Source organism: Sturnira hondurensis, unplaced genomic scaffold (assembly GCF_014824575.4).
Source record: "Sturnira hondurensis isolate 20B ecotype Veracruz unplaced genomic scaffold, ASM1482457v3 Scaffold0006437, whole genome shotgun sequence".
In the NCBI taxonomy this organism is placed as follows: Eukaryota; Metazoa; Chordata; class Mammalia; order Chiroptera; family Phyllostomidae; genus Sturnira; species Sturnira hondurensis.
Window position 1 is genome coordinate 7,090,885 of NW_028079068.1, and position 16,152 is coordinate 7,107,036.

At 46.7% G+C, this 16,152-nt stretch overlaps 1 protein-coding gene across 3 annotated transcripts in view; it reads left to right on the forward strand.

The window, feature by feature from the left end:
- The window catches only part of CHCHD3 (coiled-coil-helix-coiled-coil-helix domain containing 3), a 268,860-nt gene that overhangs the window by 238,568 nt on the left and 14,140 nt on the right, over nucleotides 1-16,152 (forward strand). For 2 of the 3 annotated variants that reach the window (XM_037049174.1, XM_037049176.1), the window contains one exon: nucleotides 13,518-13,659. In XM_037049174.1, coding sequence (XP_036905069.1) covers nucleotides 13,518-13,659 — 142 coding nt within the window. The remainder of the gene's footprint in view (nucleotides 1-13,517; nucleotides 13,660-16,152) is intronic. The other variant, XM_037049175.1, reaches the window with a different exon arrangement.

A 16,152-nucleotide genomic window follows, 5' to 3' on the forward strand; every position in this document is an offset into this window, starting at 1 on the left:
CATTTCCCAAATGCAAAGACACTTTCTTCTCCTTTCCCAGGACTTCCAGGGGATCAAGAGGTGAATATTTACAATACTGTCTGAGTTTCAGAGATGCAAGGCCTGTGTACAAAATCACATTGTTTGGACACTTTTTCTGTTAAAGCCTCTTTAATTCAGACCCTTTGAAATGCATTTAGTTCCTATGGAAACTTATCACTGTTGTAGATAGTGACCTTATCCACAAGTGAAAAATCAAATCAAATCAGAGAATGAGTATATAATTTTACATCAGGGCTGGGGAAGTGGGTGCTAGGAATACGTATGCTGTGCTCCTCAGCTCTTCTGCTGGTTCATATTAGATTATGTTTGGAAATGACCTTGCAGCTGTCTGTCGCTACCTGCCTTTCACTTGGAGGCCAGAATAGGTACAAAGTGGTTTAGCAGAGGTTTCAGCTCAACCCTTTCTCCCAGTGCCACGGGTGGAAGCTTGTGAGGTATTTTGGAAACAAAAGTAGTTACGGGGAAGCGGAGAGGGAGAAAGGAGAATCCCAACTGGCTCCCAGAAAAGGTCGCCTTTCACAGGGTGTGTTTAGCAGATCCTGCCCATGAGCTTGAAAAGGAGGCAGCCGGGGCCCAGAGGCTCTTTGGAGGTGGAGAGTAATAGAATCGAGGTGTCTCTGCGGGAGCTGATCGCTGAGCCCAGGGTAGTGATGGCGGAACTGCGGAAGGTTGAGAGTAAGGCCTTTCAAAGGAGGAGTTAACACTCTCCTTCGGTTTTTGAATATAGAGTATTAAATAAGAACAAAGAAGAGTCAAAATTTAACGCATGATGTTGAGCTTCTAGTATTTCTGTTGGTGAAAACGGGGGGAGTATATCTTATTTGGATAAGAAAATGGAAATCAGATGAATTGATCGTATTCAGTGGATGTTTAGTCTAGAGGTCTCAGACTTAGCAAGACCTTCAGATCTAGGCCCTGGCGTCGGGTGGGAAAGATTACTGTGTATTTTATGAAGAACTGAAGCCCAAAGACACCTAAGATCACACAGCTACTTTCTCATGACAAGCAACTAGCAAACCCAAAGCAATAGGACCTCCCTCCCCCCACCACCCCCCCCAGCCCCTGGCAAAGAGGGAAGAGTTAACTTCACCAAGAACCATCCAACAACAGTGGGGCAAAGACCTGAGCTTTGGGGATTACTCCTAAGTAAAAGGGGGAGGGAGAGAACAATGAAAAAGAAGGACCCAACTTCTCAGACAAAAAATTTGTGAGTGTAGAAAGTTTTCAGGCTTTTTTCAACCTAATGTTACGTTTCACTTCCAGTGGTTTGCCCTTTGACTTAAAATATTTGGGTGTTTTCTTTGTCTTTTTTTTCTCACAAGGTTGCTAAGATAGCAAATCAGGCAGCTTGTGCTGAAGGCTGGCGTGTTTGAGGGCATTTTGAATTATTCCCCGGTTCACATTTCTTTCTTTCTGTAGAGTTTGCACATGGGATTTCCTATCTGTTGTCTCTGGGTCGTCTTAAGTTTTCAATCAGGCTTCGTCTGTGCCACAGACCCGTAGAAACAGGTTTTAACTGGCTGAGCATCTTGGCAGAGAGCAAACTTTCTAATAGCAACTTCTCAGGGCATACAAAACATACATAAATAACACGGCATTGGAATCTTTAAAATGACGTATTTCTTGGTAAGCAACGTATGCCCGCAGTAGAAAATTTAAATATCACACGCAAAAGTGAATCTCCTTAAGTCTCTGACCTCCCATCCGAGTTTCCCCTTGGAAACAACTACTGTTACCAGTTGTTGTGCATTTTTTAGATATTATTTTATGCATATTTCTGATTTTAAGTGGAACCTGAGTACATCATGAGCTTATGCAGAATAAGTAATTATAGTTGACCAACATCCATAAACTCCTATTTTTCAAATATATTTTATGTCAGGCTTTCTCCATTTCCCATCAGCCATTAATCAGCCATTAATTTTAGCACATGCCTGTTTGGAGAGCAAGAAGCGGGCTTGTACTGCAAGGTCTAGACACAGGATTAGTGTGAGGACAAGACCTACAGTAAAGGCACACATGTGCCCCTGTCTTCAATACATTGACTTTACATGTACGACATGCGCCGTAATGGGAAGTGCAGCTTGGGGGTACAGGACAGTTTCGGTTCTGTCCCTTGCTGTGCTGAGCTTCTCCTGTGATAGAACCTCCCACGGTGCCAGCGGTGACCAACCTGAGGCTCACAGGCTGCCCGCAGCCCAGGATGGTTGTGAACGCGGCCCAACACAAAATCGTAATTTACTTAAAACATTATGAGATAGTTTTGTAGTTGCATGTTGCAGTGTATTTGACGTATGGCCCAAGACAACTCTTCTTCCAGTGTGTCTCAGACACCAAAAGGTTGGGCACCCCTGCGTGCCAGCAGTTCGGTGTCTTGGCTCTCTGTCACCAGTGCTTGGTACCGTGGAGAGGAGAACCCCTTTATTATTCAGAATTATTCCCATTACTGACACCTGGCTGCTGAGGTTTCCCACCAGTTTCCTTCCGCTCCTCCTGCCTTGCCAGGCTCCTTTTTTATATGCCTCACAGTGGACTTCGGCTGTAACCAAGAGGCCTGTGTTTCTCCTAAATCACATCATGCCTGCGTGCCTTTCTGCTCTTCTTGCCTTTCTTTAAAAGTCTGTTGAAAACTTCGTTTTTCAGTCCTGGCTGGTGTGGTTCAGGGGATTGAGCACAGGACTGTGAACCAAAGGTTGCCAGTTTTATTCCCAGTCGGGCACATGCCTGGGCTGTGGGCCAGGTTCCCAGTAGGGCGTGTGTGGGAGGCAACCACACACTGATGTTTCTCTCCCTCTCTTTCTCCTTTCCTTCCCCTATATATACAAATGAATAAAATCTTTTTAAAAATGTTTGTAAAAACTCTTTTTTGCACAACCTTTTCTATTTACTCAACTTCTGAGCGTACACTTTATTTTAGTGGCTTAACACAAAGCGCATTTATTATCTCACAGTTTCTGTAGGTCTTCTGTCCAGATGGGCTTCCCCAGGTTCTCTGCTTTTAGGGTCTCACAAAGCTAAATTAAGGGGGCAGCCGGCTTGGGTCCTTATCTGGAGGTGCTGGGGGAGAATTTGCTTCAAGGCCCATTCAGGCTGCGGGCAGAATTGGGTTCTTTCTCCTGCAGTTGAGGACTGCTGTCCCTGAGTGGTGGTGGTCAGCCTGGGCCATGCCCGGTTTTTAGAGACTACCCACTTCCCCGTGAGCTCGCTTTCCTGTTACTGCGCTGCATGGGACGGCCTTCGTCGGCCTGTAGAACGTGCCCGTGTTGAACGTGGTTTGCCTTTCTGACCTGTCACCGCCTGTAGCTCCAGCCTTTTCTTCTCTCTCCTTCCACTGCCTTTGCTTCTTCCCCTTTTCTGTCCGAGGTGCTTTTCCATCCCACCTCGAACTGCCAAACTTCTCCACCTGTGGTTCTGTCCTCTCATCTCAGACCTTTCCCAGTCATCTCCAGCCAGATTTAATTCTCCACTTTGTATTTTTCTCACTGCCTGTTAAACACCACTGAAGCAGCTCCTGGGGATGGCTCTCCCTCCCTCTCTCCTACACACTCACTCGTGTGCACACAGCCTGGGGTGTGAGAGGCACTCAGTGGGGGGCAGGGGTTGACCTCACCCCCGCTTCCCCATCTTTACTGCCCACTTTCTCGTTTTCCACTTTCCTGCCGTCTCACTCTGCTCTATGCCCTATGCTGAAGTTGCTTCTCCGAATTGCTACGGGTCAGATTCCATGATCTTTTATCAGTGTTTGTTCTTTTTGATGGTCTTCTCCTCCAGGAAACTCCGGTCTTCCCAGCCTTATGAGGCTGCACGATACTGGTTCTTCCCTCTGCCCTCGGTTCCCTGAGACTGGCCTGTCCTCTTTCCCTGTCACTCTGCCACAGGAGCCCGGTCCCAGGGCCCAGGCGCCCTTCCTGCCTTCTGTCTCAGCACTGCCCCCTGGTGCCTGCAGGGGATTTGCCCCCACGTGAGCTCCAGCTCCACACCAAGGTGGGTCATTTCCACTTGGGCTTCCTGAAAGTACTTGAGCACTTTCATTCTTAAAACACCCAGGCAGGCCTCGCCCACGAGCGCACCACCCAGTCTTCCCTCCTCTTCATCTCCGTGTCCCGTCTGTCACCGCATCCTTCTGTTCTTGCTTTCCAGCACCTTCTCCCCTGCCTGTGTCTGCAGCTGGGAGCTGCTGCACTGGCCTCCCAGCCTGCAGTTCCCACTTTGGCCCACCTGGTGTGCGCACTTCAGACGTCACTGTAACTTCACTCCCACTCGGACAGGCCGTGGCTTGCCATCGCCTGTAGAGTACACTCGGAGCATGCTGTCTTGTTGGAAGACTGTCTGTACCCCCTGCTGGGCCTCGGCTCACAAAGACCCTCCCAAACACCCTCCAACTCTTACAGCCCCGCCCTTCATTTCAGGGACCTTTTAAAATCCCATCTCCTTTTTTTTCATGGACTCCCCAGGCTACCCCGACTAGAAGTGATCACCCCTCCCTAGAACAGCGCACCTGCTACCATACTCGTTCCTTAACACCTCTGTTGCCTGTGTGACCCACGATCTCTGTGCGTGTGTGCCTGTCGTGAGTGTTTGCCTCCCTCCTTTGTGTCTGCACACCCTTCACCACCCCTCACAGCACGTGCACAGTGGTGTAGCCGTGGTACCTGTGCAGCATTTTCCCGCCCAGCAGCCCTGCATCCCTGGAGCTTGGCTGGCCTGGCCAATCGCACACATTTTGGGATTTCCCTCTTAGAGCAGCAGTGTCTAAGCATTCTCCCCTGCAAGTCATCCGAGAGATAAAAAAAAAAAAAGGAAGACTTAATTACCTCTACCCTTCTTCCCCTGTGCTGCTCCCTCCACTCTCGTCTTTAGCACCGCGACACTGAGAGGACGAACCGGTGTGGGCAATTTCTCCTTGCCTTGTCACTAAAATAAATACGTTTGCAGTTCTTTCAGCGAAGGAAGCCAGACACAGCCCTTCCTGAGGGTATCTGGCATTTGATCTTGCTTTCAAATGCAGGAGAAAAAAGAGAATCTCCTAAAGGAATGTAACCCACTCTCTCTCTGCAGACTTACGCTTGGTCTTAACCTAGTTTTTGAGGATGTGTCACAGTCCTCATTGAGATAGGTGATAGTTTTGAAACTTTTTAAAACTAAGGTGCTCTCGACCTATCTTAGTATGAAAAGTACTTTCCCAGGAGAGGAAGGGGGACTGGAATGTGTTTTATGCTTGGGCGACTCAAATAGAGCTTCGTCAGACTTCACCCCCAAGTTACCCCTCAGCTGAGAAAGAGCAGAAAATCCATCCCAAAGGGTAATTCTTTATGGAAAAGTGTAAGCACCTTAAAATGGGAGCTTCACAAGAATGTGTGCTCCACCAACTTTGCACAGGCTGCTGGTACCATACTGCTTAACTGGAAGATTCTGCGATTCTCCGCTGTTAACAGTAGTTAGAGTTCATTGACGAAAAGGCATACGGAGGCCTGTGAAATAAATATTTCTCCAAACATGGAAGGGTCCTCTCTGGGAGGTTGTGTTCAGTGTTGAATTTGCTTGGAAGGTCTTGGGTTCATTGCAGATCTTTGTCAGACAGACCTACTCAATTGCTGGGACTGGGCCACCAGCTTCTTGGCTGAACTGTGGTCAACCACATTGGCTACTTCCATGCTTCCCCTTCGAACTTGAGGACTTTCTGCAGGAAGATTGGGTGATGAAGGAGTAACGCCCCTTCCAGACCTTGGAATTAAAGTTAATCTTTGCAAATAAATGCCACACTTTGCTTTTGCTTCCTGGCCTGGTCTCCCCTGGCCCTTATCCTTCCCAGTGGGTTGGTCGGGTTGCTAGCCAGACTTGTATCCCCCTGGAGTCGCCTGGCCCGCTGTGCCGTCCCTTCACCTCCAGCATTCCCATCTGATTGCAGTGCTTCCTGTCCCGCGTCTGCCTCCACTTCTGGGCATTGATCCAGGACTGAGTTATCCAGCTTCCCCCTCCTTGGCAAGTAATAAAGCGAAAGAGTGGTTACAGAAGGCACTTCTAATGGGGGAAACAACGAAGGCTGAATGTCACTTGGGCGTCACCCTTGGACAGTGATCCCCCGTGCTCTCCTACCGAGGCTGAGCAATGGGGAGCTTCTCTCCACACTCGTTTGTGGCTTCTAGATCAGGAAAGGGAAACCGGGCCTCTGGCCTCTGATTAGTCCCTTGTGGACCCCACATGACTTGAGGAGTTACTCCCGCCTCTCCAAACCAAGTGTCCTGAGCACAAACACTGCACTTTTCTCCAAGGGAAAGCGATAGGGTGCAAAAGGCTTGGAGTCACCAGGGCCTGGGTCTAGTCGCATCCCCAAGGTCAAAGGAGGTCTCTCCTTTCTGTCTCTGGGTCTGTCTTTATAGTCCAGTTACTTCAAGAAAATCTTGGGCCTGGTCTTCACTTTTAGTTCTTCAGTGACGGAAGTCCTCTTGTCTGGAACCCTGTGTGTTCGGGTTCCGTCACATCCAGCACTAGCTCTCTGGGTTCCCGTAGCACTGCGTTCACAGCTTCATCGCCCCCCAGTCTCATCAGAGGCCTGTGCACATCTCTGTCCCCCCCACCAGATGGCCTTCACTGGAGGCAAGGACCACATTGTGTTCAGTACCTGGTGTAGTGGGTGACCTGTGATGAACGCGTCATGTCCGTGGTTTAATAACACTTGTTGTATGAGGGGCTGAATGGATGAAGGAATGAATGAACCAGCCAGCACTCCTGTTTTCTATCCTTAGACCAATTTCAGTCAACATTCCAAAGTGTCGGGATAGGAGAAATGGAACTAACTCAGAAAGCCTGGAATAAAAGAACTTCATTTCTGTCAGCGTAAGTCCAATAAGTTATATAGAGGCACACACTTAAAGTAAAATCCAAAGGCATTGCATATGCTCAAGTTTAACATGTTCAGAGTTGCCTAATTAAATGGTTACTTTAGGAAATCAGGTGAGAATAATGCCATGCATTTCTTTAACAGTAGTAATTATGATGATGCTTTTCTTGGCCTTGAAGCCTCACTGAGATATTTCAAAAAGTGATTTGGACGTGAGATCACTTGGCGCCATTCCCACTTCCATGGGCACTTGGGAGATGTGCCCCTGTAACGTCTGCCCCGGGCGTCTCTTGTAGGTCTGTCGAAGGGACAGAGACAACACTTCCCTAGGTCCTTCAGTCCGTGTAACCAAGGGCCACGTCTGTGAACTGTGCGGCTGTCTCCCAGGCCCGGTCGGTGCGAAGAGCTGCGTTGTTAACCCCTCACACCGTTCTCGTGGCGGCGTTATTGCCTGACTTGGTTTCCTCAGCAATACCAGCATCGCAGGCACCGTGAAGGAAGCAGAGGGGGAGGGTGGCTGATGCCTCTCTGAACGAGGGCGCACTCGGACTGACTCAGGGCTCACTCACTGGTGTGTGAGCGCTAAGAACTGCAGCTAATGAGACGACTGTGCGAGCTTGAAAAATGACCTCTCCTGAGCACTTGCGTGTCCGAATGTAAGTGTGATCCGGAGTTGATTTCTTTGGTCCTTCGAGGTTGAGCTAATGTTGACATCAGTCATGTTCTGTGTCCCCAAGCTCCATATAATGATTGCCTCTTTTTCCAGATATCTGTTATGTTCGTAAGAATTATTGTATCTCGCTTTTTAGAGATAAAAAACCTTGTAGCACATGGCCCGAGCGTGTCAAGGATATCATCATACGGTGGAAAGTAAAAATCAGCCAACTGATTTTTTTTTTCTGCCTCATTCCAGATGCCTGACTTCACATATGTTTTCAACTGAATAAATATTTCTTGTTAAATTATTACTTGGAAACAATTTCTGGAAAAAATTTTTTTACTAACATTGAGTTGAATTTAACCCCTCTAAGTCACCAGATTTTAAGAAATTATTCATAAAACAAAAGAGCGAGGACCCTGGTCTTTGGAGATACAGCAGAGGGTGGCCTTGCTTCTTTTACGTCCAGACCCTTGGTGGGCCGAGCCCCCATGGCAGGGTGCCACCCGGGGTGTGGGGAGCTCAGCAATAGGCGGCAAGGCTCTGTGAGGAGGACAGTAAGAGTCGCCAGCTCAGCAAAGGAGGCCAGACGCTGGGGTCCCCCATAGTGTTGGAGTGAAGGGCCAGCCAGCTCCCCGAGCCTTCACACGTGGTCCCATGTTAAGGAGTTCCCACTCCTCCCCTAAGTGCCCTGTCTGCCCTCATCATTTCCAAGTACCCCATATTACTGAATAAAGAAGAAAACTGTGTTGCAAAGCTGGGAGGGTTTTCATTCGCCTTGTACTCTGGTGTGTTTTCGCTCTCATTCCCAGCGTGTGTGAGGCCTGCTGGTCTGAGAGCAGCGCGCCTTTCTCTGAAGGCGCAGCACTGCACTGTCCGCTGCCTCTGCGGCAGGTGGCCAGGGGTCCCGCCCCGTCTGAGCATTTTCCCAGTGGCAGGACTGCTATCTCAGGGTCCCGGAAACTGGAGGAAGACGGGCAGTGCTTCGCCCTCCCTCCTTGTAGGTCACCCTCCTCCTGAAGACCCAGATGACTGGGCTGTAATTCTGCATCTTTTTCCAAAGAAAACAGTGGGTTAAAATATTAAATACTAAAATATTGGTCTAGATAGAGCTCTTGGAAGCTTTGAGTTTGTGGGGTAGTGTTTTGTACACTCGGCTGCACCTCCGGCCAAAGCTGACTTTGCCTGTGAAAGCCCCAGGTGGAATCTGTTGGGTGTGAGGCACGATGCTCACTGTGGGTGGCCATCTGCAGCCAGCCCCGTTGGCTGAGCTGGTGGCTGGACCAGGTGCGGTCAGAGCAGCGTGCCCTCCTCCGGCAGGTGCTGAGCTAGCACACAGAGTCGCCGCCGCCATCGTCGTTTTAGAAAATAAATGTAAAAATCCCATCTGGTTTTACTTTTTTAGGATTTTATAGCAAAGTAGATATGAAAACAAATTGAAACAGAGAAAACAGGTGACTTTGGGAGACAGTTGACCTCTAACGTGTATTTGTAGGAATTTGATTACAACTCAGACACACCATGAATAAAATGGTTAGCGGTTATGAAGAATGCCAGAGCAGCTTGGAATTGAGTCGTTTTCAGGTCTTGATTTGTTAAAGAGACTTTACATTTTATTCTGAGAGCTGATATTAGAGTATTGTCATTGAAGGTAAAATTTCAAATGAAAAATTTTAATAGAAAACAATACATTTGAGAAATACTTCCTTTATAATGCATTTTCTAATAGCTAATGGTAAGAGAAATGAGTGAATTGTTATATGTTGTTAATTATTGGCAATGTGCTCAGTACAATCAGTTCATATAGAAAAAGGAAAGCAGAAATCCTGACTCCTGGGCTTAACATCCAATGAGACCTTTAGTAGAGAATAAAATGGGAAGCTCTGCATTGTGCTGTAGGACTTAGAGCTGGAGATTTCGCTCAACGCGGCTGTGTTGGGTGCCTGCTTCTAATGTGGGAGATGTTTTACGAGTCCACCAGATCCCGTGAAGGATGCATTGTCGCAACCTGTTGAAAATCAGAATTCTCCTCTTTGCTGCCAGCCATTCTCATATCCATCCATCTGTTCATCCATCTGTTCATCCATCCGTCCTCCCATCTGTCCATCCATCCCTCCCTCCATCCACCCACCCTCCCCTCCCGCCCTCTCTGTCCCCTCTCTCCCTCCCTTTCTCCCCTCCCCTCCCCTCCCTCAGGGTACCTACTGGTGCAAGTATCTGGAAGGGATATTTTTTTATGTGCCTGTGCTGACAGTGAGTGACCTCTGTGTCCCCAGGAGCTTTAGACGCTGTGGCTCCGAACTGTTCTCACATGGTGTCCCTAGCCTGCTGAGTGGAGAGTGGCGTGAAGACAGCTGTCTCCATGTTTTTCTTCTCTGAAGTTACCTTATTCTTGCCATTTATACTGGTCGAACTAAAAAGATAGGTAGGTAGTTCCCTTAAGATGCAAAGCTCGGGCCCACATTAAAGACGCTTCTGAGACATAATAGTAGGAGAACGGCAGGGAAACCAACAGCCTAAACACATCCTCGAGTCTAACTGTTTCCGGGGCTCTGAGTGCTGCTGCTCTCAGCTGCGGTTTTACAACGATGTTTTCGTTTCTCTTGGGCTGGTTAGTTCAGCTTATAGGAAACTAGTCCATGAAAATCATCAGAAACAATAGTAATAATTTATATTTATCACCATGGTATAAACATAAAAATTAGAAACAGTCTGGATGTGTGCCTTTATTCTTTCTCTGGGGTTTTTACAATAGACCTGCCAGTGTCGTGAGAAATATACTTGAATATATTTTACTGCCTGCCTTTTCAATGAATATTAGTATTAGTACCATTTTTATTACATTGATACTGTAACAAAATAATATTATCATCACATGTGATAGGATCCATCTGAAGCCCCCAATAATTTTAAGGCACCATTAAACTGGATTTTTCCGTAATTATTTTTGATCATTGTATTCTTCCAAGTATTCTTTCAATTTCACTTAACCAATTCTTTTTTGCTAAGTGTGTTTTTGGATAACTATTCTCTCTCTCACTTTTTAAAATTATTATTCCAAATTCTCCAAATCTATATTTTATCTTTCCCTTAACATTTGTCCTTCACTATTTTGTTTTAAATCTTATTTCCATACAAAGTAATTAGATTGTTTAAATGTCTCTTGCAGCTGAGATTTAATTTTCCTCCTTAGGTACCTTGCCTTTGTTACTGTTGCCTCATGGCGGCCTTTTCCATCAGCAGGAGTGGAAGCAGTCGATAAAAATCCGTTGCCGGCACGATGCCTGGTCAGGGGGGTTACCATAACGCGTATTGGAAATGTCTTTGGAACCTTTTTCCTGAATGGAAGGTGCCAGGGCTGGTGTTTTATGGCTTTCTAATGTTAGCCCGTAACCCCATTTAGCGTTTTCCCAAAGTGAAAACAGGGCACTAGGGCAGCAGAATGAGCGGTGAGGGTCGATGTAGAGGCAGGGCCTGGCCCTGACAGAGCGACCTGAAGAACGCGCGCCGGGGTCTGCCGGCTCCGGGGATGGGCAGTCGGGGTGCTGGTCCCCACCTCTTATGCCTCTCTGCCAGCTAACAAGCCTCTCTACAGGTTGAAGTGTGACAGAAGGAATTTCAGACGTGTGTGCACGCTGGCACGCACACACACACCAAACTGCTGGGTGGGAAATCAAGGGCCCTAGGAGTGAGTAGTATTGATTTGTGGTGATAAAAGCACATTTTGATACATTTCAAATCATAAATAACTCATGGACTCTTAACTTGCATGATTAATAGCTCAATCCAGGGAATTGCTTACATACAACTTAAATTACTTATTTCCATGGAGTTCATAATATTATATGAATTACATTGTGAATAGTCTTTTATTCCTCTTGTGTTTTTTTCTGTGTGAATGGGGAAGGGCCACATACCTGGTCAGGATTGTTCTTGTCTCCTCTCCTCGTCCTCTTTTTAAAGCTAAGGTCCATTGGGCAGATGCAGGTCCTCACCTGAAGGCTAGCATAGAACCCTGCTCTCCCTCGAACTAACATAGGCATTGGTCACGTGTGTGCTGAGTTCGGCCGGCCAAGTGCTCCGTCGCACCTTAGCATTGACCCAGGTGCGCCTCCCGCTGTCGACTCTTGGAAGCACGGCCAACTCCTTTCAGATGCCAAGGGTCATGGTAAAGGGTTAAAGAAATCGTCATCCAGACAAATTCACCGACATCTGAAAATTAAAAGAATCAAAACTCCTGGGATTGCATTTCAAGTCTGGTTTTAGGTATTTGGCAGGGCAGTAAAGTAATGAATAAAAAAAGTGAACGCAATGTTATGTAAAATTTGTGGGGTTTTTTTTTCCCCTGTATGTCTATTTTCTTTAGAGGGTAGGAAGAAATAAATTCCCTTTGGGACCAGTAACGTGGTTTGCATTTCAGTTTTCTATTCTAGCAAAATATATATTAGCTTAGTGTGTCGGATAAAAGTAATGAGGAGACAAATCATCACCCAGGGGTTTCCTTATTGATGAGAAATAGTCCTCCTGTGTTCTCTAGGGTTTTTTAAAAAATCCATTAAATTTAAAGTAATGCTATTTCAAGATTACTATGGCAATAACAAAATTTAAATTTCAAAAAAAGAACTGATATGAGGGGCTGGAAGCCTTTTGTGTTGGGCAAAACTAATTTGAAAAATATATGGATTCTTAGATTAAAAGTGATAATATTATGTATTTTCCCTGTGTGTTTAGTCCTTATAATCAAAGTTCCTCTACCATCTTAAGGATATTTCATATTTGTTTGTATAATTTACTTGGTTTATTCTGTTATCACCTTTTTAAGTCTCTATTACAAGCTTTTTTGGAAGCACTTAAGTTCGCTACTTCATATTCACTGGAAGCAATCTAACTAAAATTTGGGCTTGTAAATATAATTCATAAAATTTGAGCCCAGGGAATTAAATTTTTTTCCCTCTACCCATTTGTATTCTCAACAACTGATTTCATGACTTCTGTAAGAGGTGTTCTTGTCAGGAGCTGAGGTCACAAAGAAAAAAGGCATGGGGCTTGGGATCTGCATTCTAGTAAATGTAGCTAGTGAGTGCACTGTAGTATGTATAAGGTGCCGTGTAGTCAGTGTTGCGTGCACGGGGAAGAAGTTAACATATACAAGGGCCACCGAGAGGAGAACGATAAACTCCACCGTGGAAGGGGAGAGCAAGTGGAAGGGGTGCAGAGAAGGTCACACTTCAGTGCTTAGTTCAGCTGAGTAGGTGTTTTCCCGATGTGCAGGAGTTTGGGTTCCATTCTCGAAGTCAGTGCTGCGTGAGCAGAGATACGAAGGGACACGTAGCAACCGAACCCTGGAAGTGGTCTGGTCAGACGGTCGCAGTGGGGGGGGTGGTACAGAGGAGGCAGGAACCTGATGCAGAGAAGACCTGCCTGTTGACCTCTTATTCTATTTAGAAAGCAGTAGCGAGAGATACTGTCTCCGATTTATGTGGTAGAACCCTATGGAAGGGGCCTCTTCTGGAAGGCAGGAGCAGAAGGCGAAAGGTGAGAGACAGGAAGGGTGGTCGGAGGCACCTGAACCCAGAGTGTAAATGTAAGGACGGAACTTGGAGAAAGAGGACCAGAATGTGGGACCTGGAATACTGTGACCCACTGGACGTGGGGATGGAGAGGGAAGGTGGGGCTTCCAGGCTTCTGGTTCGGCGGGCTGGGCCGAGGAGTATCAGTGCCATTGTCAGGTTTCGGCCTGGGCTGGGAACGCTTTAGTGTCCAGAGGGGTGGTGTCAGCTAATGAAACTAATTCACAGATACTGTTGGCCTTGTCTGTCTTTCTATCACGGTTGCTGAAAACTGTGTCTTTTGAACTTTTCCCCCTACATCTGAAACATTGATCCTATTTAATGTTTTGTATATTCTTTGGCCTTCATCTTTGTTCTGAGTGAAGACCACTCGTCTCATTGCCCCTGTTTTTGTTTTTGTTTCCAGGCGGTATGAGGCCCACCCGGTCTGTGCGGACCTGCAGGCCAAGATCCTCCAGTGCTACCGCCAGAACGCCCAGCAGACCCTCAGCTGCTCGGCTCTGGCTGAGCAGTACCTGCGCTGCGTCAACCAGGCCAAGGCCAAGCAGGTGGGTGTGCGGGCCCTGTGTGGGCCGAGCCAGCCCGACATCAGGGGGCAGTGGTGGTGACCCAGTGGGCCAGTGTGTGTGGGACAAGCTGCGTAAACCAAACCCGTCCTCCTCGTCAAGAATTGCCGTCACGGGTTGGCTAGGTTATAATCAACTTCTGTCCAGAGGGTTGTAAGGAGAGCCTGTGTTCTCCTTGTGTTCAACTCATTACTCCCAGAAGGAAAACAAAAAGAGATTCTTAGCAAAATAATACTTTTCCACGTTGTTCCAAGCTTTTGTCCTCTACTCTGTAATTCTGTCCTCAAGGTCCTTGCTCCCTATTTGTGGACCAATACTCAAAGCCAGCAAAGAGAAAGATACAAGTTAAGGGCCCAACAGTTTCAAGTCCATAAGCAGCAGACAGTCACACAGAGAGCCTGGTTTTGAAAAACTAAAACAAAAACCTGCCTTTTGATTTTCTACCAGTTGGTAGAGCCCAGTCACTTCCACTGAGAAAGCGAGGCCAGACACAGGACTCGGGCAATCGCCTCATTCGTGTTTTTATACCATAGCCATGTTCTTCTCGGGACCTTCATTATCAGAGTAATGTGATGTTCACAGGACATGTATTTTCTCTCATTTATGTACTTAAGAAAGCTAATGATCAACTCTGAAGCAGGTTACCAGTTCTGGCAGGTCACATAATGCCTAGCGTTTAACTGATTTAACAGTTGGATGTAGGTTGCTCTGAGAAACGGAAATTGTTGGAAACCTTGATTTTTTCTGCGGCCCAGACCCCCCAGAGCTGGCCTCGTAGCCCGACGAAATTCGCGTTTGAGCTGCACAGCATGGCTTCTGCCGCCCGGTCGCCGAGTTCCGGTGATGCCGCTAGTGGGCGTTCTGCCACGCTCTCGGAGGGGAGGGCAGGCATTGTCTGCAGAGCCGGTCACTAATGGCAGCGCCTGCAGAAACGACTTACAGTAAGCAGCCCTCCTTACCCACAGTTTCACCCCCACAGCGTCAGTCACCAGGGTCAGCCACGGCCTGAAAACTACTAGGTGGAAAATTCCAGAAGTACACTATCTTAAGTTCTAAATTGCAGGCTGTTCTGAGTGGTGCGGTGAAGCCTTGGGCCGTCTCACGCCACCCTTCCTGGGACGTGAATCGTCCCTTTGTCCAGTGCATTCTCGCCACATGTACAGCACAGTGAGGTGTTTTGACAGACAGACCGAGACCACATTCATAATACCTTTTATTACACTATAGTGCTATACTTATCCTACTTTATTACGGTTGTTGTTAACCTTTCAGTGTTTAATTTATAAGTTAAATTTTCATAGGTATGGAGGTATGTTTAGGGAAAAACAGTGTATAGGGGTTCGGTACTGTCTGTGGCTTCAGGCATCCACCGGAGATACTGAAACAAGCCCCCTGCAGATAAGGGAAGACTACTGTAATCAAAATTTATTAAAAATGTGTGTTGTCTTTAAAAGCCCGGTGGCTTGAGGCCTTTTTCTGTTTCTTGCTCGTGGTGGCACTTGTGTGGCTCTTGGTGACACGCCAGGGGTTCTTTAAAGGCCTTTGGTGGAAGCAGTGCTCATATCATTGTTAGTACTTTTTATTTGCAAAGGCAGCTTCTGATACACTCTTAACAAGCCCCGGAATTCAATATTAATGAACGGAAGCCCTTGGGACCTGTAAGTTGACGCATGGATTTTTCTAACGGTTCGAGTGCCTGATTGAGGGGGAGGTGGGTAGCCAGTGCGAACGACAGCTGTGACAAAGTGTGTCTTTCAGTGCTGGTGCCTCTCTTGGGTGCCCGATGCCCCAGTGTGGTTTGTAACAGCACCGAGGGGCAGCTGGAGTATTGACGGCTTCCTGCCCAAATTTGGTTGAATCACCTACACACAGTGCCATGAGGTCAGGGGCATACATTTATAGAATAAAAGTTAACTTGTGACAAAATCAAGTGTGCCCCATGGTACAGTTGAGAGTACAAATTGGGCAGAGTTTGTATCCAAGCTGTGTCTTCTACTAGCTCTCTGACCTTGGGCCTTGACTTTCCTCACCTGTGAGTTGGGGTGATGTTATCTCCAGTGTTGTTGTGAGGATTACATTCATATAAAGTGTTCAGTAAGTCTTTTTTCCTCAGCTGTGTATCTCATGCTGAAACCAACTAAATGGATTAGACAAAAGTATCAAATTATTACTAGTGATGACTCGCCTAGTGATTAATCACTAGTATTACTAGTGATTCCAGAAGAAACCCTCCTTTCCCCTACCCAGTATGCAGTATAATTTAATAGTTTTTTCAGCAAATGTGTTTCAGGTACCTATTGTTTGTACAATTCTCACGTTCAAGTATCAGGGACTGTAAAACACTGGTGATATTAAAAAGATATAGGTCCACAAAACATTTTTATTCTAAAATGGGCAACAGTGAAATGGGCAAGAACCAAGAAACATTAATATCTTGCATTTCTTTCTGTCGTACTTTAGATTTCAAGGTGATTT